Source organism: Synchiropus splendidus, chromosome 6 (genome assembly GCF_027744825.2).
Source record: "Synchiropus splendidus isolate RoL2022-P1 chromosome 6, RoL_Sspl_1.0, whole genome shotgun sequence".
Classification (NCBI taxonomy): Eukaryota; Metazoa; Chordata; class Actinopteri; order Syngnathiformes; family Callionymidae; genus Synchiropus; species Synchiropus splendidus.
The window spans coordinates 12,681,964-12,709,584 of NC_071339.1; the positions used below are offsets into that span (position 1 = coordinate 12,681,964).

The 27,621-nt window shown below is 44.5% G+C and overlaps 4 protein-coding genes across 5 annotated transcripts in view; 2 read left to right on the plus strand and 2 right to left on the minus strand.

Annotated features, from left to right (window-relative positions):
* Nucleotides 1-9,154, plus strand: part of kcnb1 (potassium voltage-gated channel, Shab-related subfamily, member 1) — a 31,870-nt gene extending 22,716 nt beyond the window's left edge. Inside the window, exon 3 of the mRNA XM_053868422.1 lies at nt 2,650-9,154. Within this exon, the coding sequence (XP_053724397.1) occupies nt 2,650-4,500 (1,851 nt within the window). The 3' untranslated portion in view covers nt 4,501-9,154. The remainder of the gene's footprint in view (nt 1-2,649) is intronic.
* A 1,357-nt stretch (nt 9,155-10,511) lies between these two features.
* Nucleotides 10,512-14,359, minus strand: si:dkey-7k24.5 (somatomedin-B and thrombospondin type-1 domain-containing protein). Its single transcript, XM_053868706.1, has 5 exons — nt 14,077-14,359; nt 13,191-13,382; nt 11,603-11,681; nt 11,338-11,523; nt 10,512-10,831 (listed from the first exon to the last, which is right to left on the minus strand). Exons 1-5 carry the CDS (start codon nt 14,306-14,308, stop codon nt 10,714-10,716), a joined length of 807 nt encoding a protein of 268 aa, XP_053724681.1. The 5' UTR covers nt 14,309-14,359; the 3' UTR covers nt 10,512-10,713.
* A 2,077-nt stretch (nt 14,360-16,436) lies between these two features.
* Nucleotides 16,437-18,462, plus strand: rdh20 (retinol dehydrogenase 20). The gene is made up of 5 exons (XM_053868400.1): nt 16,437-16,977; nt 17,417-17,515; nt 17,596-17,741; nt 17,855-17,986; nt 18,050-18,462. The coding sequence occupies exons 1-5, from the start codon at nt 16,525-16,527 to the stop codon at nt 18,168-18,170; spliced, it is 951 nt and encodes a 316-aa protein (XP_053724375.1). The 5' UTR covers nt 16,437-16,524; the 3' UTR covers nt 18,171-18,462.
* Nucleotides 18,463-19,796: 1,334 nt separating this feature from the next.
* stau1 (staufen double-stranded RNA binding protein 1) lies at nt 19,797-27,258 on the minus strand. Of its 2 annotated transcripts, none has more exons than XM_053867834.1 (15): nt 27,075-27,258; nt 25,007-25,263; nt 24,639-24,760; nt 24,319-24,475; nt 24,089-24,245; nt 23,851-24,025; nt 23,339-23,434; nt 22,937-23,149; nt 22,728-22,871; nt 22,498-22,644; nt 22,307-22,379; nt 21,925-22,244; nt 21,715-21,837; nt 21,523-21,602; nt 19,797-20,488 (listed from the first exon to the last, which is right to left on the minus strand). In XM_053867834.1, the coding sequence occupies exons 2-15, from the start codon at nt 25,188-25,190 to the stop codon at nt 20,401-20,403; spliced, it is 2,079 nt and encodes a 692-aa protein (XP_053723809.1). In that variant the 5' UTR covers nt 25,191-25,263; nt 27,075-27,258; the 3' UTR covers nt 19,797-20,400. The 2 variants fall into 2 exon arrangements, with proteins under 2 accessions (XP_053723809.1, XP_053723808.1); XM_053867833.1 differs by having other exon boundaries at nt 21,925-22,247.
* Nucleotides 27,259-27,621: the final 363 nt, after the last annotated feature.

Below are 27,621 nucleotides of genomic sequence, written 5' to 3' on the forward strand. Positions count from 1 at the left end.
TCATCATCAGCAGAACTCGAGGTTTTGGTTTGCCTCTAACGTCCTTTACCTATTTTTTCAAAAGCACTCGAGCACCACTTGAGCGCTCTCTGCTGACTGCACGAGGAACCCTGGTGATGTCTCATCGCAGGTCACACAACGATTGCTATCACAGCGGGAAGAGCCACCGTTCTCTTTTTGGACTGTTCGATCAATCGCACGATAGTTAAGACTTCAAATGCAACATTAAGGTCATGTGATGTTTCAGATCTGTAGGTTAGTTTTATTAAACAACAACTTTTGGACATTTTAATTCGCATCACTGAGCCACAGATGAAAGGCAGCATCAAATTCTCAGCTAAGATTTTACATTTACTTACTTTACTTTCGTTTTCTGAAAAATAAATTTGACTCAAATCAGTGAAATTAGAAAGCTTGTGGCATGTTCTTCAAATCTTACATTTTAAGATACAAGAATTAAATATGGCGCTGCGGTGCAAAGATGATCCATGTCACTTTGTGTGTATATGCTAAGTTCTCATCCGGCAGGCACCCTAACATCTGGCCTGGGGTTCAATGCATGATTTGTGGCTTGCAAGTGGCTTTAGTCTGTTGGAGGAATCCAGAGTACCCAGAGAAAACCCACGCAAGCCTAAGGAGAACATGCTAACTGCACCTAGAAAGATCCAGAGCTGGACTCGAACCCTGCACCTTTTTACTGAGATGCTAATAACTGCAATAGTATCAACCTGACATTTACAATGGAAAATATCTTTTCTCATGAAACAATATATTATACACTCAATATTTTTTTTTTCCCCTGCCCATTCCGAAAGCTATTTTAATTCAAGGGCAGTCTATGTATATCATCTGAGCACATCTCGAAATGCCGTCCCAGTCGGATTTGAATCTTCACTCAACCTTTTCTTTGACATGGTGTCTTTATGTGCCCTGAAAGGTTTGACAGGTGACATTAGCCATCAGCAGCTCTGCTGGCATGTGAAGGTAGCACGTATGGTGAGAGGCAGCCAGACGGCAGGAAAGGAGCATTTATTTTCAGGGACTTTTGCTTTATTTTTAACCGCCTCAGGTGCTGCTCTGCCATTTGATGTTCATTATCAATGCCGTTTTTGAACTGTCGTGCTGAAGACAAAGTCTTGTGATCAGACCAATTGGCCGGATTAACATTTCAGATGAGTATTTCTTGCTCATGAGAAAAAAAGAAGTCGCTCAAAGCGTGTCAAACCCATGGCCCGGGGTGACACTGTGGCCTAGGAGGGCAAGGAGTGGATTGGATACTTGTCATTTAAAGCACACCACTGCTTGTTGTTATCATAATACAGTCAGCGTTTTTATCAACTATAACTCTTTTTTTTTTATTTCAGCACCAAACATTATTGATGGGTTCAAAAGGCATCATGAAACATTGTCCTAACATTGTCCAGTCATGATTGAAAAACAATGCAAGGTTTCATTGAAAGAATAGTGCAAAGCCAAAGACTATCCAGCAGACAGTGCCATCTACTGGTGTTTGAAAATTAGGACACTGTTTCATGAAACCTAGTTGACCCGCCATTACCACAAATCCAACCTTAGACGAAAAACCTCCACTTTCTCACTCCTACAACATCACACATTGGTGTGAGCGGCGCTGCTGGACAGTTTGGAATAAGTGTTAAGACATGAGGTGGCGCTATGGGACGTTCCACTCTTGACAGGTGTCATGTCACTTGTTATATTTAATACCTCGTGTGCTTGGGAGCACACATTTCAGCTGTGCTGATTGTCACCCAATCCTGCCCTACTCTTAATCCCAACCTTGCGTTCAGAACATCACAAAACACAGGGAAACGTCTGAGCCAATTGAAACGCCAATGCATCAACATGCAACGTGGAAGATTGGCTTTAACATTGGACCGGACCATAGTCAATATGTGAAGCCTTTGGAGTGAGTGTCGGAGGCACAAACACGGGTGACCGACCCCACAGCCAGCTGTTTCAAAACAAGCTGTTCTTTTTTCCAGTACATCCTTTGTTTGGTGTTTGGAGGAAGTCATGTTGAGCATGTTCTGGTCCGATCCAGATGTCATGGCTCCAGACCCCTTGGATTCACGTTGTCTGTCTGACTAGCACTGGCAGCCCAACTATTGGTTGTAAAAAGTAAAACCTTTCAATTCAACTGTTTTCGGTCTTGTTCTGTTTTAGCAGCCTAACCAACGCTCTCGGGTGTTGGATTCAAATGGTTTGGCTGTAGGGCAAAAGTGGAAAGGAGAGAGAAGCCATTATTCACATCTTCCATGATGCTATGACGCTACAGCGGTGCTCTGCTTGGTGGTCAATATTGGCTGCTCTTTTGCCGAGTGTTTGAGGGTCTCAACCTCAAGCTACTACCAGTCCAGAGCAGTGCCACTGTGCGCTTCATGTTAAATGGTTTTGAGCGATCAAAAAACATAGACAGCAACGAATGAATATGGAACACACGCAAGCATCAACACTCCTGAGTTCTGAAAATCATACGGTTCTCTTGAATGAAGCAGAACCAGGTGACACTTGATGATTTTTGGATCATCGTGACTGAGGTTTTATTTGAAATCTAAAAGATTTCCATCACAGGCTTCATTAACAGGATTGCTGCTTTTTTGTAATGGCTGTGTTCTATTTCTCTTCCAGATCTTGGCCATTATCTCCATCCTCTTCATCGTGTTATCCACCATCGCCTTGTCTCTGAACACGCTCCCTGAGCTGCAGGACACGGATGAATTTGGCCAGTCCACAGACAACCCCCAACTGGCCCATGTGGAGGCTGTTTGTATCGCCTGGTTCACCATGGAGTACCTGCTGCGTTTCCTCTCCTCTCCCAACAAGTGGAAGTTCTTCAAGGGCCCTTTAAACGTCATTGACCTGCTGGCCATCCTGCCCTACTATGTCACGATCTTTCTGACGGAATCTAACAAGAGTGTGTTGCAGTTCCAGAACGTCCGGCGTGTGGTGCAGATTTTCCGAATCATGCGAATTCTCCGTATACTCAAGCTTGCCCGTCACTCCACGGGACTTCAGTCCCTGGGGTTTACTCTCCGAAGAAGCTACAATGAGCTCGGCCTGCTCATTCTTTTTCTCGCCATGGGCATCATGATATTCTCTAGTCTGGTGTTTTTCGCGGAGAAGGATGAGGAAGATACAAAATTTAAAAGCATTCCAGCCTCTTTTTGGTGGGCCACTATTACGATGACAACAGTGGGGTACGGGGATATTTATCCAAAGACGCTCCTCGGTAAAATAGTGGGGGGGCTATGTTGCATAGCCGGCGTTCTGGTCATCGCGCTACCTATACCGATTATTGTAAATAACTTTTCAGAATTCTACAAAGAACAAAAAAGGCAAGAAAAAGCACTTAAACGAAGAGAAGCACTGGAGAGAGCCAAAAGGAATGGCAGCATCGTCTCAATGAACTTGAAAGAGGCATTCGCTCGCAGTGCTGAGCTCATGGACGTAGTGGTCGAGAAAAGCGAGCGACCACATGACAACCACCTCTCTCCCAACCGCTGGAAATGGACGCCCAAGAGGGCAACATCAGAGACAAGCTCAAATCGATCCTTCATAGCACATGACACTGGCTCCCCAAACAAGGGCCGGAATGCCAGTCCGCACAGGCTGAATGTCCAGAAGTTGGAGGAGATGTACAACCAAATGGCCAAGACACAGTCACAACCAAACCTCAATGCGAAGGAGAGAGGCTCTAAGGTCGGAAAACAAAGGAATGAGATAGAAATGGATGCGATACAAGATCACAGAGCGCCTGCGCTTCGGACCCGAGAAGCTGGAGACATGAAGAGTTTGTCGAGCATTGACAGCTACATCAGCTGTGCCACAGACTTCCAAGAGAATCCAAACTTTTCCCATAGTCCTGCCATTAACCCCAGCCATACAGACACAGGGACGAAAACAGGCCAACCAAGCACAGAGCATAATAAGAGCCTACCGCCACTGTCGAAGAATCTATCAGAAAACGCCAGAAAATTCTTATTTTCAGGCAACTCTTCGAAAGCTTTTTTCTCTAAGGAAAGGGATCCAGGGCCATCCCCACTCTCAGACAGCTCAGTCCTCTCTGACCATTCCCTCTTGAGCCCAGCGATTTCTGCATACACAACTGCCAGCAGCAAGACACCAACCAAGTCGCCAGACAGCACTGCCTTAGCACCATCTGTCTTCACATTCCACGACTCCTCCATCAGCAAATATATCGACGCCGATACTGATGACGATGAGCACCTACGCGACATCTCTGAGGTCAGTCCATCGGAGTGCCTGCTGTCAGGGTCCAGCCCCAAACGCAACATAAACATCAACTACCAGAGAGGGGCCAACCATTTTGAGACAGCTCAGAAAATGCTGGGACAGAACTGTTTATTCCCCCTCGAAGGGATGTGTGCGATGGCGCACGAAAACCATATAGGACCAGAAGCGTCGCGCAGACCAAAGGGAGAGCGGAGGCAACAAAATACTTTGGACAAAGGCCTTTGAGACACAAAGGCATGTGCAAACCAGAACCCAGGGGTGTGTTTGGTCGCGAACACACTCACACAAAAGACTCCAGTGAAGCCAGAAGAGAGACCAAAATCTGTCATGATATCCTGAGCCTGTCTCTGGGCCAGAAGCTGAGTCGGAAGCTGATGGTTGAACACTCTGGAGGAGAAACATTTACGAATTTCTGAATGTCACTGCCCCTTCTACGGCCACAACACCGTGGCACTACCTATGTGGCTGCAGACGACCGACCGAGAGTAATACTCTTGGACTGATAGGTACAGAACCAAACAAAAAACTGCCCAAGCTCCCACATCTGAGACCCGTTTGCAGTCTTGGAGAGAGGACCTAAAAGCCTATACTTACTTGTGCCCTCCACTATCCTCAACCTGGCCTTAGTCATTCACATTTGTACAAGTGTGCATGTCTGCATGTGTGCGTGCATGTGTGGGAATGTTGGCGAGCGAGAGGCTGATAACTCAATGACTGACACGTTTCCGATTGTCTTATATTGTCCCCCATATTTTTATATGGAAAAGAGAGAAAGTTCGGTTTAGGGACACTCGCAAAATCCACCCTGCCATCATCACACTATGAGTTAGGTGCTCTTGAGTTGGCCTGGTGATCGAGGAGCACAGGGCCGACAGCCAGTCAGACTATAGGTGCAGTTTTTGTGCTGACGTATTTGGTAAAGAATGATACCGGTTACGGTAAGCACATTTCAGATCTGTTTAGCCAGGATGGCATGGACATCCCAGAATGGTTATGCAATGGAACACGCTTGTGTAGCTGGCTTCTGACAACACAATCTCACTACCAAGGTGTCAAATAGCAGCTACTTTCAGGTGAACATTTTGAAGTCAAGATTCAACGTTGTATGTTGACACATAGGTGTTTCGGTGGATTAAAACGTTTCCCCTCTGGTGTGACATGCCAAAGTCACTCTAAAACTATAGAACCAAATGTGGCTATTTCCTTCCGGCACATGATTATTTGTGATGTCAAACATAACAAGTGGTTGTCCAGAGAGAAAGAAGCGCCAACCTGTGCTACGCATATGCTACGCCACGGAAGGCCTAATGCATCAACATGCACATGCACCTCGCTCTGCGACACAAAAGTCCACTTGCAAATAGTGGTCATGTGATGCCTTGGGAGTGAGAATGTGCTGCCTCTGACAGCGTTGAGGGGCTATAGATTATTTAGATGATCTTATAATGAGAGGTTTTGCTCATTACTTGCCCAGTGATCTGGACTCTCGCCAGTGAACCGGCCTGTGGTCGGGAATCTCAGCGAATCAAAGGCGCCCATCGCTCAATTATTCATCACAAGGAAAACTGATACGGTTTGATTCAAGTTGCTCCTTTATTAAGAGGTGCACATCAGCAAAACGTCGACGCCACAAAAGCGAGGCCAAAATTATTGTTCATGTTTTATTATGATTTTGTTTTGTATTTAAAGCAACATTCTGCCTCTGAGTGTTGGCTGAGACGCCACCGGTCCGATGATGTCACAGACAAACTAATCGTCCGTTGAATCATTTGTTGAAAAAAAATATTGGCAGATATGATACATGAAAGTGCTTTAACAGCTCCCCTTTAGAGAGAAAGAAGCTCAGTCATCTGCCGGACACTCAGTGTTAAGCTTCTGTTGTGGTTTAAGAAGCACCTCCGCCAAGACCTGTCTGAGGGCTCACACTGTAGCCCAGCGTGGGAGCATCTCTACAATTCGCAAATTCTCTGAACGTGAAAGTGTTATAGCTAAAAGGAGCCGTGCTACAAAGAGACATATAAGGTTGTTTCATCATAGAAGCAGCCAAAGCTCATTTTGTTTCATGGTTTAAAGTTGAGCAGAAGTGATCCACGACTGACCAACGTCTGGAAAAAAAATTGATAAATAGCCTTCAAAGACGTAAGCGACAGTGGAGGAACTGTTGGCATGATGAGTTTCCATAGCGACAGCAGCTACCTTATTCACAAGTTGCTAAATGGGACGGGCAGCGTCTGCATGTCACTTGTACTCTCACCAGTCACATATAGAAGGCACCGCTATACATGTCGGCTTATTTTATCCTCACTGTGCATATTCATGAGTACTAACCGCAGCGTAATTAATCCGTGTGCAACATGTGAACGTGCACTCAATGTAGCAGCCGAGGAAAATCGCAGAAAAGTCACTCACCTGGCTCTAAGGTACGCAGGGAATGCAGATTATTTAAAGAAAAACCTTTAATGTACATAGACTTTCTATTCAACTGTGTCATGGTGTGATGTTAACTCGAGAAGCACAGTTCACAGATGAAAACAAGTGAGATATACGCTTGATATTTTGGCACAAATACACATTTTGTAATGGACTTTGTTGTACAAATATGATGACTGGCTATTCAGAGATGGTTAATATGAATGGACATTCATAGCGCAGGCATGAAACCATCAGGCCAAGACAAAAAAAACAGAGTTTAAACCAGAATACACATTTGATTCAACCTTTTAAAACTCTCTTTAAACATGGGCTGACATAAGGAATTCAATTGTCGCAGTGCGTTATGGGACTTGTATTATGAGTGGTTGGAGTTATTTTCACGACCACATTATGATCTTGTCTTGAGTCACAATGTTGCATCATCAACTCATCAAAGTACTGAATTGTTTTTCTAGGAGGCAACGGCAGTGATGCAGTACAGAACATTTATCAGAAACTCATACTTGAAAAATAACAGTATAATCAAGTATTGCTTAAGAAAATATATCAAATATTTGAATATATTTTACAACCTAAATCGCTATATCGAAAGACTGTTATTTCTTCAGAAAATTATGTTTGTTAAAAGATCATTTATTTTTTGGGCAGCTGTTAAAAAATGGAATGGATTGTATTTCAATTTAAATTATTTAAGAATAAAACAATTACTAATGACAGATAACAACGCAAAGTTAAGCTCCTTAACAAAAATATATAGTTTTTATACCGAGTTTGAGTGAATGTTTGGACCGAGCCGAAGAACCCGAAATTATTCGCGACAATATGACGTCATGATTTGTATTCATCGCATAGCTGTTTTGGCGAAGTACTGCACCATCTGGCAAGTTTTTAGTCCACATTTGGATGTAGTCTGAACTATTTTTTTGGGAGGTGGGATCATCATGAAATTACAACAGACGTTTCCTGAAAAACCAAACAACGTATTTTGTGTTGAAACGAATCGGTTGAGCAACTGAGAACCCATGAACGCACCATCATCAGGAATTTAGGGAATTAATATTGTAGAAAATGGAGAACAACAGCTTAAGGCATTTTAATAAACCTCAAATTTTATAGGCATTTTATTTTTTACAAAAAGTAAAGCCATTATTAAATTATTTATTTTATTTATTATTCATTTTTTTCAACATTATCTGCCTGTAAAACATGTTTACTCATATCTATAAAAAAAAGTTGAATTAACTCCTTTTGATGATTTATATCAACAAACAAATTGAAAAATAGAATTATGATTAAACAAATAAAAGGATCTTACTCAAAATATTCACATCTGAAATACTATATTTTTCTTTTCAAATCTATTTTTCCTCATTGAACACAGAATCGAAATACAGGACAACTGGCGTCTATCCTGAAAACCGATCCACACAGCGTTCCACAAGCTTCGCTCATCTCAAGTGCTTTCATCTCAGTTGATTCATTGACCGGAAGATGAAGGGAATTTGCACAACCTGCCGTGAAGCGTCCGCTGTCGGGTCAGCTTGTCTCCTCCATGGCGGTAGTCAGGGACCATCGTGAAACAAGAATTATGACAATCAATATTACACCGACGTAAGAAGCACCAGGGGAAAAAGGTCCAGGCTACATGTGTTGTGGAGTAGGAATTCTTTTTTAATTCACTTGATAGACTAAGATACTGTGACAACACATTTATTTCCATTGATAAAGTGACATTTTCCATCGCCCTCTGAAGCGCCGGTATTTTTTTTTTCAGCTCCCTCTCATGACTGACTTAAAGTGGATAAATATAATAGCACACCAACTGAAACTCCCAACTGTACAGTACATCCGGCAAATTCTACTACACAACTAGGATTCGTTGATAGCTGCTATAGATTTTGGAAAAAAACCCCATTTTTTTTATTAGAAATCCTTAGAGAAAGATCACTGTAACACAGGGTTGGGGTCCATTCGGGGGATGTGTAAGACAAAATATTATTCAAATAGTATTGGAGAAGGAGATGGGGAAAACATATTTGAATTTAAACCCATTTACTTTTTTTTTTATTTTCCACTAGTTAAGCTTTCAGTGGAATTGACCCCAACCTTGCCTAAGCCATCGGTCTTTGTCAAGTACACCAGGGAATTGAAAAAAAAAAAAAGTAGATATTTGGAAGACCTTAGCCAGCTCTTATACAATGTTGTTTGTAGGTCATGAGGCTGTCTGTTTTGTAAAAAAGACAATTTTTACCCGTTGACTTTCTATGCCGTCGTTTCTGTATAAATGTTTTGTTGTTCGGTGCATGTTGTAAATTTGGCGTCGTGGCTGGTTGTGACTCTCACAGGGCCAGTTCTTGTCATGTAAGAAAAAGTCTATGTCCTGAGTTCTTTCTATTTCTTAATAAAAAAAAAAGAAAGATTCCCTTGTATGACTCAAAACGAAATAAAGCAGATCACTTTACATTTTCAATACAAATGCGTGGCTCCTTTTTTTGTGTTGAAGTTTACTCACCAAGAAACACAGAACAACTGAGGGGCATTTTATCCAGTACAAAAGGTTATGTGACTAACTTTAAGGGGAAAATGAAATAGACTAAATATTTCAGTGAAATATTTTCAGATGTTTTATAAAAGACAGCATGAATATTCTTATTTTATTTGTGTTAAAATGATGTGGGCCAAACATGGCTTTCACTCAAAGGACAGCGTAGACTACAGACTGATGTTGTGCAGTGGAACCTCAGTTCTCGACCCCAATCAGTTCCAGACAGCCGCTCGAGAAGCGAATTGTTCGAAATCTGAATCGATTTTTCCCATTACAATGAATAGAAAAAGAAATAATGCGTTCCAAGCCTTAAAATAGTCTTTTGTAGGAGTGAATGTAGAGTGTCTGCTGCAGGTGCGCTGTTCCTCTATGTGTGTGGCCGCTGCATGTGGGAGGGGTTGCCGAGTGAGTGACGTCTCTCCAGAAGTGAAGAGGTGCCCGGTGCGTGTCCAGCTCTGAATGTGCGCTTCTGTGCAGTTTGGCTGTGACAAAGTCATAAACCAAGTCACGCTCTGTCCCACGGTCCAGTGCGGAGACAGGAAAGGTTTTACACCTCGATATGAAGAAAAAAACAGTCAGTAAACACGACACATCTGCATATAGAGGCTGCGTTATACACAATAACAAAGCGCGTCGTGTGTCAGCTGATCGGTCCGCGCACGTTATGTTTTTCCGGCTTTTTTTCGGGGGCGTTCGAGTTCTGGATTTTCGTTCGAAATCCGAAGCAAAAAAATCTAGAAATTTTTGTTCGAACTCCGATTTGTTCGAATTCCGGGACGTTCGAAAACCGAGGTTCCACTGTACTTGGAACCTCCTAAACGGAGACCAAAGCATGACGCAGGGCAAGTGGGAGACCAGGTCTTTGAGGGCAGGAGACTGAGTCAAGAACAAGACCGTGGAGGGGCAGGACCAAGACCAAAATGAATGAACTACAACTTTGTTCCATTGATGGTATTTCAGTTCTTGATTTATTTAAAAAAGAAAAACGCCTTTTTTTAGAGTAAGAAATAGATAGTCCATAAGACTAATGCAGCTGTATTCAGTATACAGTTTGGTCTCTGTCTCGACTTGGCCTCAAGGTCTTGGATATATGCCCTGGTTTGTCTTTCAACAGTCTCGACAACAACAAGGACTCATGTTGGTTCTAGTATTTTCGCGAGTCGTACACCTTCTCACAGACGAGGATCACACCTTCAACTATTCCACAGGAAAAAAAAAGACTTGCTGCACCAGAAGGATACCATCGATTGTATTCCCACTCAAGTATATGTCAAGTGAAATGTGCAGAACTGAAGTCTTCTGATATGCAGCGAGTAAATTCCTCTCAGTGACCGACTGAAATACTGGATTCATTTTCGGGGTGTATTTATTGCATTTCATGGCATCCACATGGCTGCAGATGACAGATGAAATGATCCCGGAGGTCTGTTCTGGACGCTGGTGTCTGAGATAAAAGCAGGTCAGATGAAGAGGAAGCTGTGTGCCGTGGGGCAGGAACAGGCCTCCTGTCTCCCCACGCGTCTCCACACTCCCCTGCACTGAGGGTTTCCCACCGCCTGCCACTGGAGAGACTGGCTCCTGCAGGAGGGGGACGACAGAGGGAGGGGTGAGGTGGGCTTTACGCACTGCAAGAGACAACACTGACATCTAGTGGTCTACGTTATAGGCAACGCAAAAATAAATTCTTCCCCTTAAACTATCAAACCCATGGCTGCTCACATGATCCTGGTGGTGCTCACGGTCCGACTGGCACCTGCTGCGCCAGAGCCACATTGAACCAAGCGCTGGATGTTGGGACGCTCTTATCAGGAGCCTCCATGGTAGGAGCTGCCATTCACTTCAACTGATGGTTGGAGCGGACCATGCAGCCAATGAGCACTCCGCTTTCCTCCCACAGTCCAAAAACAATAGGTGAATCTAAACTGTCTTTAAATGTATGTTAAACTTCATTTGACTCCAGGGAAAACTCTGCGGCTCCAGTGGGAGAGAATGAGAATCATCTAAATGGGGAGTGATGTTGCATTTGGTTTGACCCAACACAGTTGTGACCTTCAGACACATCCCGACCTCTGCTCACATCCCACCTGTTGTCACTGTTCGGCTCTTCTCCATCACCCACGCAGTATTTGTGTCCAGCAGAAAGTGCCGGCGGCTGACACTCCACACACACTTGGTGACCCTCCCTCAGGCGTTGCATCCAATGGGTGTGTGGTCCTCCACTTCGCTGGCACCCACTGGTCATCGAGGTTAACTGGAACTGGATGCAGTACCTGCTTCACACAGGAAGCTGGTTTAGCGAAGCTGTTCACGAGGAGGCGAATAATAAAGTTTCCCATCAAGCAGTGTTACCTGCTAATGTCACCGCTGTCTGGGATGTCGCGTTTCTTCCTGGCGTTGCCATAGCCACCGCTGGTAATGAGCGCTGGGACTGCAAATGCAGAGGAACATGTGACAAGAACATCGTGTGAGAGAGTTTGATTTGTGTCGTGGGGCAGATATGGCTGGCTTCAAGCTATGACATTTTTTGTACTAAAAATCTGATTTATCAAGCGCCATTGATGCAACATTTTGACATCAAAGTAACACAAGATCTACACAAGTCCAACCATGTTTTTGAGAGGGTCCATTGTCACAGTCATCAAGGCATCAAACTCCAACCCAGTGGGTTGAAAATCTCAGTTACATTTAAAGTTATAGGTGATGATGGACACTTTTTATCGATCCAAATTTGACTAAATCCACTGGCTCTTTTGAGCTTCAACTGTTGCACTGTATCATGGGACTGATGCTGTATGTGGCCCAGATGTGACCCCTGGAAGTTTAAACGTGTCAGGTCAGGATGGCAATTGATGTTAAAAAAACAAAAGCAAAAATGATTAAATGTGTCTCATACCTTCGAAAATCTACTTTCAATTCCAATGTATTTTAAGAAATACTCCTAAAATAGTCAACTGAGACGATTAACAATTAAAGAAAATAAAATTATATTCCAGTTGCAATCACAATCCAAACTCAAAAAAATGCACAGAAAAATTGCAACATTTTACTCTAAATCCAGGAGGACAGCGTCAATGCAGTCGAAGGGCTGCATTCGGCCCCTAGGGGCCGCACGTTGCCCAAGTCTGTGTTAGACTCCGGATGTGATTTCATTTTTATTCTTTTAACAGTGAAGAACCGTAAGGCCGTCTGCAGTCTTCTCAGATACCCTTGCCATTTCACATGAGGACACCAGGATGATAGGGGAGGCTATAGAGGATGGTCTGGGTCAGTCATTCTAAACCTTAAGTTTTTGAGGTTTAGAATGATGCTCAGCTTTAATACACTTGCCATGTATGGTGGCAGTTGAGTGTCTTTGAATTATATTATATTTTCTTTAGAGTTTATTTATGAAAGACATCTATATTATATTTTAAAAAATAGTTTTATTATATCTATTTTATTCAGAATTGTATACATAACGTACAGTTTTTCCAACTTTCTCAACAGTTTGCATCAAGTGTATTTTCCTTCTTTTTTTTCTTCAGTAAATTTAATGAACATGACTTGCTCCTGGTTTTGCTGCTGGTTGTTTTTGGTTAGTTTACATGTATGGTTATTGAAAACAAATGAATGAATGAGTGATCGCAGTGATGAATCTTTTGAAAAAGGTGGGCCTCGACATGAAAACGGTTAAGAACCCCTGGTAGCAGGAAATGACAAAAGACAGGACGAATAAGAAGTTGTCCTTGTGGAGTTCATGTGAGTGTATGGAGCTGGGTGCTTCATTATACACATGTGAGCTCACACTCTTTCAAAGCAACTTAGAATTAGATTCAGCACTAAGGGCTCTTGGGGGTTGAATCATCCAACCTGCTGCACCAAAGCCCTGGAGCCACGACATGGAAATGAATTACACAGAGATGTGAAGCTAAAAGGCGTGTGGGGACTTTGGTCTAACCAAGCAAGTTGTGACAGTGTCCTTGTTGAGACCAATACTCGGCACAGCCGGCCAGCTCCTCCAGATGTGGACAGGGGTTTCCACCGTTGACTTGTCCCTGCTGGACAGTTCTGCTTCGACGGCGTATCGTGGCTCTGCAGGGCTCAGAACAGCCGGACCACTGCGACCACCCGCTGACCACGCAGGACACAGCTGAGAGGAGAAACACAGGAACTTCAGTAACTGAGACTTGACTGTCCATCATTTTGCACAGGAAAGTTAGGGCACTCCACTGGCCACTGTGTGTTGGTTGGCGCTCACGCAGGATGACACAGGATTCAGTTTCTCGAGAGGGGCACCAGTGTCGCCTGGAAATTCTCTGGATGTGACTTACAAATGAATCTCACTGATGAAGAGTGAGTTACCTGGATCCCCTCCAGCTCGCCTGGGGGAATATGAAGTGCAAGTATGAGGTGCAGTGTGTCCTGGCAGAGCCCTGAGGGCCTCATCCCACTGACACTTCCTCTGAAAAACCTCACGAGGGAGGCATCCAGAGCCTGCAATTGGCTTCTCAGAGGAGTAGGGTTCTGACTTCAGGCGAGCGTCACCAGGACCTGCCCATATACAGGGGAACCGGTGATCTAATGCTCCGTCATTCCTTTACTTGAGAAGTCCTCAATGTACCCGACCTTCTTCGCTAGAGAAGGGATCTCAGTCCCACCTTAAAGGGTGCACATTCTACCCTATAACAGCTGAGAAGCCCAACCCTAACCCCGGACTTGGATTTGACTCAGCAGATCACCTCCAGCTGCAAACTATTCCTGTGGCACGAGGAGGTCCCGACTGGATGAAGCAAAAAGCAAAGATACCGGTTCATAAATTTCCATGGAAACAAGCATGTAGGTACCTGGGCAAGCCGTGTGGTAGTCATGGCAGCAGTCCATGGTGGACCTGCAGGCTTGATCACAGAAGCAGGTTCCATACGTCCGGTCGGATCTCCATCCTCTGGTGCTGCATGAGGTCTCCCGGCCAGAGCAGCACAGACCTGCCTCCCGACACCCAGACTCACAAAACCCCAGCATGAAAAACAAAACTCCTGCACAAAGCAACGTGAAGGAGCTGATGCCGTCGACCGCCATTGCGACTCATCGGTGCCCTGAGAGCCAGCCGTTTACTCGCCCGCATGGTGTTTAATGAAGCACTGCACTGGGCTGGAGCCTCACGGTCAATGTCTATTATCTGTGGTCATTTAGGCGCACTGACCAGTCTAGACCCTGCATGTCACCCTTCCCTCCTTTAAAGGAACAGAGGACCTATTAACCAAAATAGGTTCAATAACACCTGTTGAAAATCTTGATCATTTTTGAATTACAAACGACAAAACACAATCTTTCATTCCTAATGAAAACTAGCTAATGCTTCAGTTTAGTTTAGGTCAAACAGATATGGCTGAAGAAGAAACAATGACCTTAGGCCTTGTATATTTGATGTGTTCGCCTCACTGTGTGCCTGAACATGTGACTGAGCTGGATTATTGAAACGCTTGGGGATGGAGTTATTCATGCAAAAAGAATAACAGTCTTTCTGGCCTCCATGTGATCTCTTAAAAAAACTGCAGTGAAGGCAAAAATACGAGAGATCGTGTCTGGAAATCTGCAAAAGTGTTGGGCAAATCACAAACAAGTCCATATATTACTTTTAGAATCAGAATCACAATAGAATTTATTGCCATGGTCAGTGGGGGTTCCACAAACTAGGAAAGTGCTTTGGAATAAAGTGCTATTAATAAAATAAAATAAAATAAAATAAAATAGGCTGATCACAAATTCAACAGTCTGACGGCCGAGGGGAAGAAGCTGTTCCTGTGACGGGAGGTTCTGGTCTGGATGGACCGTAGCCTCCTGCCAGAGGGAAGAGGAACAAACAGTCCATGACCAGGGTGAGAAGGGTCGGCTCTGATCCCACCTGCACGTCTCTGGGTCCTGGAGACATACAGGTCCTGAAGAGGTGGCAGGCTGCAACCAATCACCTTCTCAGCAGAAGACACTGGAGATGGAACATTGTTGCGGTCACTGTTGGGTAGGGATGCACCGACACTGGGCTTACTCATGCTCATAGAATGGCCACCGATGTCACGAAACCTATACCAGCAGTGTGCAGTTTTTTAAGAAAAAAACATTTTAATCTGTTTGTACTGCAGTGTAACTTGAAAATACAAGAAAAACATACTGAGTAATTTATACAATTAATAGTGAAAAATTGAAAAACTCAAAGTAACTATGTGTAATGGCGTAAGTCCTCGCTATCATGATCAGTGAGAACTCAAATATAAGCACTCATTTTGGAAAAAAAGTGGCATCAGTGGATCCCACACTTGTTTCACAAAACTACTCTGGCTGCTGTTAAACACCCCCCCCCCCAAAAAAAAAAAAAAACATAAAATAAAATAAAAAATAAAGTAAAAACCATGTCCACATCCAGGCACTTTACTGGACAATATCGATGGTGCACACATGGGAAAGCTGTTTTCACGGTCAATTGAGTTCTCGCCAATACTGATGGACAGGATAATGGACCCTGAAGTCATGAAAATGGGGCTCATCGGAAGGTTGTTGCCACATTACAAATGGACAAATGTGCTTCTGAATCTGCAAATTCCAAAACGTCTCACATGCAAATGTGGCGTAAACAAGGCGGCCAGTGTTCAGTCAGAAAACAAAAACGTGACACAAATCAAACGTGGCATGAGGAAAAACGGCCAAGATTTACACTCTGAAAGGATAATCTGCTTATGTTCTCACTGAAATCTCTCGGGCCTGGTCATAGAAGAAATGAAGTAAATCATGTCATGGTTAATAAATGTTGAGGTTTCAACATCAGAATGAGCAACTATCTAACCACATAGAGCTCAACAAATAGAACAAAAGTGGAGGAAAGACAAACACTCGAGCAACTGTCAATATAGAGTTGAGAAGCGGCGTGGAATGTAATACTTTGAATTCCTGGTTCGGCAACGCATGAAGTAGCACACTGGGTTTGGGGGTGACCCAAACCGTCCTGCTGCACCTGTAGAGCCATGAGGCTTCTGCTGTGTCAGTATGACCCACGTTACTGAATCAAGACAGTCATTAGATTGAAGAAACCGCTTTTGTCCTGAGCAATTTACACCCTGCGACACAAGTAGTTGAGTAAAGAGCTCAAAGTATTTCCTCTAATCTGGGAGGAGATTATTTAAATACACCGGAGCGGCAACACTCGGAGGGAAAGACCCGCTCGGCTGTCGGAGTGTGCGACTCTCCCACGATTTTTGAATCCAGATGAGTTGTAATTCACATCTGGTGCAAACAGAACCAAGATGATTTTCTTCATGGACCTCCAGGTGATGCTGCTGGATGTGATCTACTTCATCCTGCGGAACACTTTGCGCATCGTCCTGCGTCCTCGAACCAAGCCCATCGACGGTGAGCTGGTGCTGATCACCGGATCTGGCGGTGGTCTGGGTCGAATCTTCGCTCAGGAGTTCGCCAAACATGGAGCGGACGTGGTGCTGTGGGACACCAACAGCACCACTAACCAGCAGACGGCCAAGCTGGTGCGGGAGAGGGGAGGCAAGGCCTTCACCTACACGGTGGACGTGACCAACAGGGAGGATGTGTACCGGAACGCAGAGCAGGTCAGAAAGGATCTGGGCCGGGACGTCACCATGCTGATCAACAATGCAGGCGTGGTGGCGGGAGAGAGGATCCTGGACTGTCCCGATGACCTGGCAGAGAAGACCATGAAGGTCAACTGTCACGCCCTCTTCTGGGTGAGTGGGCATGCTGTCAGGGGGGCTGCTACGTAACGTACTCAAATGTTACATAGACTTGAGAGGACAGAAAATAAGTTTAGATCAGCAAGATAATGCTCTTCAAAAAGCTGAAGAAGCTCGCACCTTTAGAAGAAAGCACGACACTTCAAATGTTCCTTATAAAAATCATTACAGGCTGAAGAGTCAGTTTGAGGTCTGAACTCAAATCGCTCTGCTTTTTAAAAGTCAAACACACATAGACATCCTTCATTGTGACACGAATCATCCAAAATAACCCGATTCGCTTGAAGGTTTTTACATTCCAGGACGTTTTTTTGTTGATGCTTTTTCGTCATCGGTTGCAGCACAGAGCCCGTCATTGTTACTGTTGCTCAACTAGCGAACGTTCTCCGCGACGGCCTCAATCCTCTGTTCTAACTCTGCTTCTGTACATCAGACGGTGAAGGCGTTCCTGCCCCGCATGAAGGCCCAGAACCACGGACACATTGTGACCATCGCCAGCGTCCTCGGCCTCTTCAGTACGGCGTGTGTTGAGGTGCCGCAGTGGAGTGAAAAAGTGCACTATAAAGACCTAAATAGAAAACATGTACTGATACACATGTTGATGTGAGACAGGACTACTGTGCCAGTAAATTTGCTGCGGTCGGGTTCCATGAATCCCTGGCTCATGAACTGCTGGCCGAGGAGGTTGACGGGGTGAAGACGACTCTGGTGTGTCCCTACATCGTGGACACAGGCATGTTCGAAGGCTGCAAAATACGGTTTGTCCTCAGACTGATCTGACGCCACCCACCAACCGAAAACCTCCATCCAAACAAAGTTCAACCAAGCCGATACGTGATGATTGAGGAGATTATTTTCGTGGGCTCTACAGGAAGGAAGTGGAGCTTGTCCTCGCCCCTCTGCAGCCGCAGTACTGTGTGGAGCAGGCCATGAACGCCATACTCATCGATCAACCGCTCGTGTGCATCCCGCGCCTCACCTACCTGCCTTTTCTGTCCAGAGCGTGAGTTTCAAAACAGTATCGCAGCTCCTTCCTTCCTCGGTAATGCGAGCAAACTCTTTTCAGGTTGTTGCCGTGGGAATCTAACGTGGTCACTTATCGGTTCATGGGGTCCGACAAGTGCATGTACCCCTTCATTGAAACCAAGAGGAGGCAGACGTCAAACGGTGTCACTGTGGCAGCCTGAACACGGAGAGCAGTCAGAAATGACATTGTTTACATCGTAGAATGAAGCCGGAACCATGAGAGCGCCATATTCAGCTGAGTGACTGGAAAGAAGAGAATGTCTGAGAGAAGAGACTTTAGACTTGAAACGTGAACACTGTCGACGATGACGACTCAGGCAGGTGGTCATCCCCGAAACATGATGTTCAGATCGAGTCTAGCGTCTCTTCAAAATGGTGGCTGGCTCTGTGCCAGACCAAGACTTGAAATGTCTGAAGACATGCTGATTGTTTACACAAAGTAAACGCCTTTTAAACAGACTCCTGTTTTCATCTGTCCAAAGACGTCGGTGGTGAACTTGGTTCCATAATCAATAGTCAAAGAGGTTTCATGAAACGGCGTCCTTATTTTCTGAGGCCACTAGAAAGCACTGCAGCTGGCTTTGAACAATTATTTTAATGGAACCTCACATCTGAAGCCAGCGGGTTAAATGATGTGGCTAATATATGGATTTTCACAGGCTAAAGAGTGTCATGCTACCAAAATATTGAGCCTTGTCACATCAAATCAAAGAAATCACAGGCGTTCTATTGACATTAAAACACTCAAAATGCTGTGTTTCGCCCACGCCGGCGCAGCTCCGCCCACAGAGTCGATCTCCTGGAGGACCAGAGAAAAGAAGCAGCAGCTGAGACCAGCTGTGGTGTCGGAACACATGGGTGAAAGCGCATTTTGAGCACTTTAATGTCAATGATTGATTCATGTGTCAGTCTCCATGCTGGAGCCCGTTTTCAAAACTAGTTTAGAAGTGAAGTGCACCACTGACCTATCTACAGTGCAGACAGCACCACTGCACCAGCGACTTTTTGACCGCTGCGGCTTATGTATGAACAAGCTCTATTTTCCTTCTTATATTCAGTGGGTGGGGCCAATATTTCCAGTACACACTATAGTCCAGAATTTACAGTACATGTTTGTCTATCTCTAACTGACATGGTTCTATCAGGAATATAATTTTTACTTTGACAACAAAAATACTTTTCATCTTGCACAAAACCACCTGGAAACCCTTTTTTTTTTAAAGAGTATTTTGTGAGAGAAATGTCTCATGATCCAAAAACCAGCAATAGCAACAAACACAGTCAGCTAACCACTAGTAAAGCAAGGCAAATATCTTACCTAATATTGCAGAAAATGGTAAAATACAGTCCTTACATTGCTATGAAAGTCATAAAACAACGTACATGAAATTTTGGTAAGACATTTTTTTAGGGTTACTCATTTGACGTTTTATCTGGTGAGGTGACTCCAGAATATTGTTTGCCAACTGGAGCGACTGAGTGTACAAGGAGCGCACTGGCACAGCATACCACAGGTGCGTATAAAGGTGGCATCGACTGAGCACTTGTGAGCATTTTGAGGCTCAAATGACTGTTTTGTTTGCTGGAGGAAAATACTATTTCAAAACACCACTTTTGCACAGGCGAAAAGTCTTCTCTTGAGTGCTCTTAAGCGTCTTAAACTGCTCGCTCAGGACATGACACCAAAACAAACAAAAAAAAAGGTCCACTGACCCACTGGGAACTTCATTATGAAATGATAAATGAAGATTGAGCTGAGGGGCGAAGAGAAAACAGGAAGACCAGGCTTTGTCTTGTGCATCGCAGCAAGTTTAATCACCACTGGGAGCAGACAGGATTGGGACAGAGGAACAGGACAGCACCGGGGGGACACTGGCGCTGAAGAGGAATCACGCATATCACACGCTACATTTAGAAACACACTCTTCCCAGTCCTACATGTGATGTTGATTACTCTTCACTTGTGGTTGTTGATATAAAGCACTGGAGGAAAATCAGTCAGAGTTCATCAGCTGCACCCTAGTGAAGCCCGGCTCCGCCACCGAAACATGACCAAGAAACAGAGCGGACGTACAGGAGGGACCTTCAAGTCCAAACAAGTCGAACCTTTGTCTTTTTGTTCAGCCATCTTCCAAACAACAACAACTAGGATGCAGCCGACCGTTCTACAAAGCAACACTAATGAGAATGTGTACAATTAAACCACATCAAGGGGAGCGCACTAGTTTTCCCAGACCAACTTGTTTAACTGTAAACATGTTTGAAATGCTGAATATGAAGAGTGAGAGTTACGCGGCTACAGTGCCTTAAGGTCATGAATCTGTGTGTAACCGGCGGCCAACAGTGTCCATGTTTTCTGTAGTGCTTTTACCGACAACCTAACCTGATCATCTACGCGGTGCCGTCCACCACCTGTGCCATTGTGCTTGAGTTAGCCGGCTTGAGGTGAAGATCATCTTCGATCTCCTGTTTTATGCCTCTGCAACGAAACACAGCGGGTGACAAATGATGCGGGTGAGTAAAAAGAAGTGGGAAATTATGATCGTGTTTCTATAGTGGGGCTGAATTTGAGAGAGAAAAAACTCAGTCGATAGTTACTAACATGAATCATACGCGACCTTCAGGTGGTGCTGCAGCAAAGAAATATATCAACATTCCTATTCCATACAGAGACACTCCTACTGTATGCGCGAGACATGAAGAATGAGCTACTATACCACTGTAGCATAGCGATCGATTGGTCACAGATCGTGATCGGCTGATATCAGCGTGATCTGTGAATGCCCATCACTACCTGTCACTGCCGAACACAACAACTGATCACGTGTGACAGTCGGCGCTCTGATGAAGCCCCGCTGGTTGTGATGCGTCCTGACACGCTGCTCACTCATCAACAGCACGTCTGCTGTGGAGCTTCTTTCAATCTGTCATGTTAAGTTTGCATCCTGCTGCACATGCACGCTGTTTGCGTAGCTGTCGCTTAGCAACACCCGCCGGTCCGAGCATGACATTCCGAATTTTAAGAAATGATTCTTTATTTTACCGAGCGAGATGAGCAGCATTTCTCAAGTGTTGCTTATGCGGAGACGGAAACAATCAAGTCCGTCACGGTTTTGGAGTTGGATGTAGAGTTCATCAGCCACCTGAATCTGAAACTTTTTAAAACGTCCGCAGTTGAAACTCCCGAGTCCCGCTACAGTATGTAAATATTTCACAGCAGAGTCTCAAGAGTCTCACCAAACTGCGACGTCTCACATCAAATTAAATGTTTTTCTCTTGTCCTTTTCACAGAATAGTTGCTGCAGTCTACACGTTTTTTTTCTAGATTGTTTGCCTACTTGAAGAGATATATTAAAGCGTGTCTGAATTGAAATGATTTTATGGTTCATGTTTTCAAATCATGTACACAGAAGGTCTCATCATTTTGATTACAAATTCATTGTCAATCCATGTGATCGGTATGAGCCATCCCTAGAATAAACTCTATAGAGTGCAATTCAACAAGTCTCTCACCCGGAGACTGGCCCGTTTCCTGTCTTCTCATTTGACTGCTGGTCCAACTCTGACAGCAATTTTAATATATTAAGAGCAGCCTGTAACGGGGAGAAAAAAAAACATGTTACTTAGTACCAAATATTCCCATATTATATTAATACTTTCATGGTGCTAAAAGGATTGTGGATGGAAATCCAACATCAGACTCACCATATCATGACAGGATTCAACATCTTTTCCAATTCCATGGCTGATCATGGGAGGCTGGGACGAACAGTTGATCAGTGATACAAACTCATTTTTGTTGTTTTTGGGGAAATCTTTGTATTCCACCTTGAGAAAGAGTCGAGCGGGGATTGATATGAAGCTAGTGAGAAAGGGAGGCGCGTTGTATGGATATCAAAGTTGCTCAGGTTTTACCTGCAGGCCCTGCACTGAGGCGAGATAGCCCAGCTGCTCCGAAGGTTTCGTCAGGGGTCCGTGGGGCAGCTGAGACAGGCTGTTCTTATTCTTCAGGATGGACTCAGCGGTCAGCGATGTGCCGGCATAAAGCAGCTCATTAGCTATTATGGCAGTGACGGTGGCTTTGCCGGGGTTGTGTAATGCACGGTTGTAGTCTTTCGCGTGAGTTCCGGGACAGGCTCCCACTGCCTGAGCCACTTCAGGAACCATGGGCAGGATTCCTGCTGGCAGCTGCTGGTGGCTCATGTACGGCAGGCGGAACTCCTCTTCCTTGACACCTGCTGAGAATATCAGCCATGAAATATCATCAGAAGACGATCAGGAGTCGTCAAACACCAACCCAAGGCGGCATCGTCCGATCTTGGTTCAAAGAAGGTGACCTTGCGTCCGTCTCCAGGTTTTTTCAACACAGGCTGGTCAAGAAAAATACATTTTTAAAACAGAAGGTATGAACAAATACGCCGGTAAAATCCAGTTTGCCACAGTCGAGGTCGTTTCGGTTTCTCGTCAAAATTTCGACTGGTGAAATACCTTCTCGTCGGTTTTGAGTGCTGGTTTTGGGGGCTGAGGCTGAAGCACTTTGTATCCTAAAAGTTCCAACATGTTCTCGGCTGCGTTTCTCTTGGCCACCTTTTTACTGGGTCCCATCCCTTCAGCAGACTGATTGGAGACAGTGACCTGCCGCAACAAAAGAGGTCAGGAGGAGAACAAAGCAGTCCATCAGCGGGCCAGAGCCTGGGCCACAGAGGCAGTTTGCCCACCTGCATGACAAACTCCCGTCTTCGTGGTAGACCTCTCTCTGTCACCATGGTGTACTCCGGCTCCTTCTCCTTCTTTGCCTGTTGGATTTGAGCCAGGCGACTAATGGGATTCATTCCTTGACCGTACTCAGGGCTGGTCTGCAACTATTGACGTTTCACAACAGTCAGGGACTCGACACTTGGCCCAAGAGGTCCTCTGACAAATTTACCTTAATGATGGATTTAGTTTTCTTCTTGATGCGAGGCTGCATCTTTTCTACTCCAGGTATGTGTGGGAGCTTCTTCAGCTCCCCCAGAACAGCTGTGGCTGCCAGCTTCTTTGCAATCTTTTTACTTTTGCCTTCACCCTCCCCTACAAACTCTCCCACTGAAACACGGACTAAAAAACTTTTCATATGGGGAGGGCCCTCCTCTTTTAATACCTGGAGAGGGGTGTAACAAATCAGAACATTAAGAAAGGAGCGAGGGAGTGCTATGTTGGAGAATGAACCAAAAATAAACACATAAAACCACAAACAGATCATAAATTCTTACATTAAACAAAGAGCTCTGCAACAAAGCAAACCAACGCCAGTGTAGTGAACGCTCTAACTGGGACGGAAGTACATTACCTCAAAATTGACTGGTAAATTGCGTTTCAGTGCAATTTCAAACACTTGACTGATTTCTGATTTGTTGAGGTTTTCTTCTTCAGACTCTCCATTAATCTGCAGAGGAAAAAAAGGCATCTATATAATACATTATAGTTTGTTTGTCATGGATCACATGCTTGCATGCGTTCTTTGCACTGGTATTGCTGTTCACCAATATATCCACTAGGGGGAGCAGCCCACAGTCAAAACCAACATGGCAACTGTGGAAGAAGTATTGATCATGTATCTCTTGCACAAATGAGGAAATGGGGGCAGCTTTGCGCAGAAATAAACAGTGTACACACAGCACAGACAGAAGGCTCGATCCGTATCTGGATCCGTACGTAACATTGAGCGTAAATGGGCCTATAGGCTGATGAATCAGCTGAAAACCTATTTCAAAGCCCCATCACAACAAGCGCTATGTACGGTACTAACAACTGTTTCACATTTTTGAGGACTCAGCAGACAGTCACAGACAGGTTTCTCACCACTGGCAACTGCTGTAGTATTGACTCCTTCTGGAGAACTTTAAGGGCTTTGGCCGCTGCATCATCTTTGGCCAACTGCCGTGTGCGCCCCTCCCCTATAAACTGCTGGCCCCCGATGGAGAGCTCCATGTGGTAGAAGAATGGTCCCATTGGAGGGAATGGGTGGTAATAGTACCTGAGGACATCACAGTTTAGCTTCAAAAAGATAGAACAGTGTCCCCACATCAAGTCAACTCACTGTTGCATAGAGCGATGGTAAGGCTGTGGACCCCGGATATGGTAATTGAAGTGTGGCGGTCTCATCCCCGGGTACGAATCAGCCGGTTTAAATATTGGCTTTTTTCCGAGTCTCACACACAGAGCGTTCAAAGCCATAGTATGTGTCATGCCGTCAGCTGTCCAAGCAGAAGAACCAATGAGGGCCAGAGGAAAACTGCCACCTCCCTTAAAGGCAAATTACAAACCCACCTGGGTGTCTGCCTATATGGCGAGGTGACCTTGGGTTCGGCTTGGGAAGTTTGGTCTCGGCAAGAGCAGAAGTTGCTGCAGAATGCTGAGCTTTCTTGATGCTGGTCCCTTCTGCCTCCCAATGCTGATCTCCCAGTGTGAGCCTCACCGAGAATATCTGCAGATGACACGGATAAATAACTTGGATCATGTACCTTTCTGGGAGGCACAAGTGAAAATGACCACGTACATTAGATGAGACCACCTTTATTCTTCCCACAATGGTGAACATTTGGGGAACATGGCACAAACAAAATCATAGAGGGTCTGAAGACGGTTACCTTGGAGTGAGCAGGTCCTTGCTCACTAAGTAACTTATACTCTGGTTGGACTTTGTTGAAACGGGCTAACTCATTCACCAAACACATGGGGGTCTTCTCTTTAGGGTTTGCCATGTTTGACACTGCAACCAAAAACATGAGAATTACACAAAGCCCAACTGAAGTCTTTCACAGGTTCCCCAGAAAGTGAGCCTCCTCCTTCACAACCTCACAATCTTCATCATCCTCTCAGGTCACACTTTTCCCCTTCAAATTCTCCATCATCACATCCATGAACCTGTCCTCCTTAAGACACTGAAGTCTCAGATGTGACATTAGCATGACGGCAGACAGATGATGATGAGCAGTTGACTAAAGAGAAAACAAACCTGTTGTGGGACTGTACGTTGTTGCAGAGCCTGAGGGGAGAGCAGAGTTCCTTGCAGGCTGAATGGCACTCTCCGCTGGTATAGTGCCAGTGCCACAGGGGACACTATAGCCTGAATTTGGCTGCAGTGGGGCAGAGGCTGCTGGCACAACACCAACAGGCGACTGGAACTGAGGATGGGACATTTTCTGAGCCGTGTCTGAATCCTCGCAGTACTGCAAGTCAGATGATTAGAGAGGTCTGTAGTTTCCACTTGATCTAGGGCAAAAAAAAGAGCACATTCGCATGTCAACAATGTGATAATGAGATCATTCAAATCCAGCCGCTCTCAATGAACAGCTGCTGTGAAACAACCATGTTGGAGGAGTTGCTGTCAAGCTTGGTGCATGCATTTAATAATTAAAAATATTTTGGGATACAACCAATATTCCACACTGGATCTGGGCATGAATATAAACCTGATACACAGAGGAGATAAATATTTACTTGAAATAATTTTGGCAGCATCTCGTATTATACGAGATGGAACTGCTGACACATAAAAGAAGGAAAGGAAAAAAAAACTCATGGAGAAAATGAACCAAGTTTAGACAGCAATGACATGGATGAGGATGCTGGTTTTAGTGTGTATCATGTATTGCAAAGGATGTGCACATTGTAGAAGCAGGTTTTCCATTTTTTTGCCTCTAAACTTTTATAATTTCTGTTATCTGTATTGTTGTGTATATGCAAAAACTTCATCAAAAAAAATTGTGCAAAGACAGCAGGAGGCAAATAAGAGGATGAAAACCTTCCCATTTTAAATCTGATTCAAGGGCTTTTAAATTAATCCTTGAAAAAAAATCTAAAATATGAAAAAATCAGTCATAACTTAATCTCTTGACCAACCAGGAATTCTCCTCCTCCCTGACCAAGCATCCTTAGTTACAGTTGTGAATGGTAATGAAAATGAGCCTATAAACACTGTGACCTCTGGAACAGCACATCATTCACAACAGTTCCATAATGTTGACCTGAAGGTGATCACACACATAGAAGGATGAAGAGACCGACTCGCAGCAGTTGTGCATATTGTCTATCATATTGCATACTGTAACATAGGTGGGGATAGGTTATAGTGGCTGGACATGGTAATCTTTAACCATCCCTGACTGATGGCTACAGAAAAATGTATATCTATACTGCCACTGTCACACATAACACAAGCTGTAGCTTCTACTGTGCAGGTAATCTAACATTATTTTTACGACTACAAAACATATTTCAGGTTCAGGAAGCTTTGCAGTTATTCATCCAAACCATGGAACACAGATGTATTGGGACAGTTGTAATGTATGGCATGTATGCCTAAGATGGTATGAAGAAAGCTATTGCTGACAAGAGGAGATTGTTTTGAGGAAGCAGCTCTACTGAACACACAGCTTGCAGATCAGTCCATCAAGACATCCCCTCATCTAATTCACATCCAGACGAATTTCTGCCTGTCATGACTATATGAGCTTTATAAACGGATCTATGACATTGACATCCATGACACTGGAATGTTCTTTCTACAAGACACGCCTGGCATGGATGCATAATTTACAGCGCTTCATAAATGTCGATCAAAATCAAGCACGAAGGGAAAAAAAATCCGCCCACATCGAGCTTGTGTTGATGCTGCTCGTCATCATTCTGTGAACGCAAGTCGCATTGAAGCACGTACGGGAGGATGGACATGGCAGTGGTCCATCTTCAGATGCAGCCGTTCATTTTGACCGCATGCAAACATTGAACCATCGGATCAGAATATTTGCCATCAGGCCGCTCCAGTGGCAGCAGTATTAAACGTGCTAGCTGGTTAGCTTCACCGCCGGCAAAGGTGCCGCAAACGAGCCCTAACCTCTCCGAACGGATACATTTTAAGGAATAAACCCACTGAGTGTTTTCAGCGACGACAGTTCTCACAAAGGCAATAACTGACAAGACGCGTTTGTTGAGCTTTCCAGTTTTTCTCTGCGAATGTTGAGCCGGTGAGGCAGCTAGCAGCGGTCGCTAACTCCGACCCCGAAGTCGGAGACAAATCTCACCTGGAAGTCCTTCTGCTCAGGTTAAATCACTCCATGTGGGGCTTGGATTTGATGGTGGTCGCTTTTATCGACAACAAGCCTTTCGACTGAGTGGGTGACGCTTTTTTATTCATCAAAAAACGGGCGATGGGCTGGCAGACATTGGGGAGACAGGGCAAACACTAAAGAGAATGACCAAGCTTGACGCGCTTTTCAGGAAGTGACGACAGCTACCGAAAACGCTCTCAAAATAAAGCAAAACGTACCTTGTGTCTATGTACAGTATACATCACTATCTTATATTGGAAGCCTCGTTATTCATATTCACAAGTCAAAACTGTCAAAATCTAACCTGACGTAATTGTATTTGAAATATATTTTCATTTGTTTATAAATACGTTGAAATGTGATAAACCGAACACATTTTGTCAGTAATCATCTTCTTTCTGAAATCTTATCACTTTATGGCTATGAACAGTTTGAACAGACTACTGTCGCCTACTTCCTGACACAACCAGGTTTCTACTTCATATTTACTATATTATGCGAATTATGGATCTGTGAACTA

Coding starts and splice junctions, on each gene's coding strand:
- stau1 (XM_053867833.1), bottom strand. CDS start 25,190: ATGTCCCATCCTCAGTTCCAGTCGCCTGTTGGTGTTGTGCCAGCAGCC. Junction 24,761..25,006: donor AACGTACAGTCCCACAACAG/GTTTGTTTTCTC, acceptor TTTTGGTTGCAG/TGTCAAACATGGCAAACCCT. Junction 23,435..23,850: donor TACTACAGCAGTTGCCAGTG/GTGAGAAACCTG, acceptor TTTCCTCTGCAG/ATTAATGGAGAGTCTGAAGA.
- rdh20 (XM_053868400.1), top strand. CDS start 16,525: ATGATTTTCTTCATGGACCTCCAGGTGATGCTGCTGGATGTGATCTAC. Junction 16,978..17,416: donor ACTGTCACGCCCTCTTCTGG/GTGAGTGGGCAT, acceptor TCTGTACATCAG/ACGGTGAAGGCGTTCCTGCC. Junction 17,742..17,854: donor TTCGAAGGCTGCAAAATACG/GTTTGTCCTCAG, acceptor TGGGCTCTACAG/GAAGGAAGTGGAGCTTGTCC.
- si:dkey-7k24.5 (XM_053868706.1), bottom strand. CDS start 14,308: ATGGCGGTCGACGGCATCAGCTCCTTCACGTTGCTTTGTGCAGGAGTT. Junction 13,383..14,076: donor CTACCACACGGCTTGCCCAG/GTACCTACATGC, acceptor TTCTCCTCTCAG/CTGTGTCCTGCGTGGTCAGC. Junction 11,682..13,190: donor ACACTGTCACAACTTGCTTG/GTTAGACCAAAG, acceptor CTGCATTTGCAG/TCCCAGCGCTCATTACCAGC.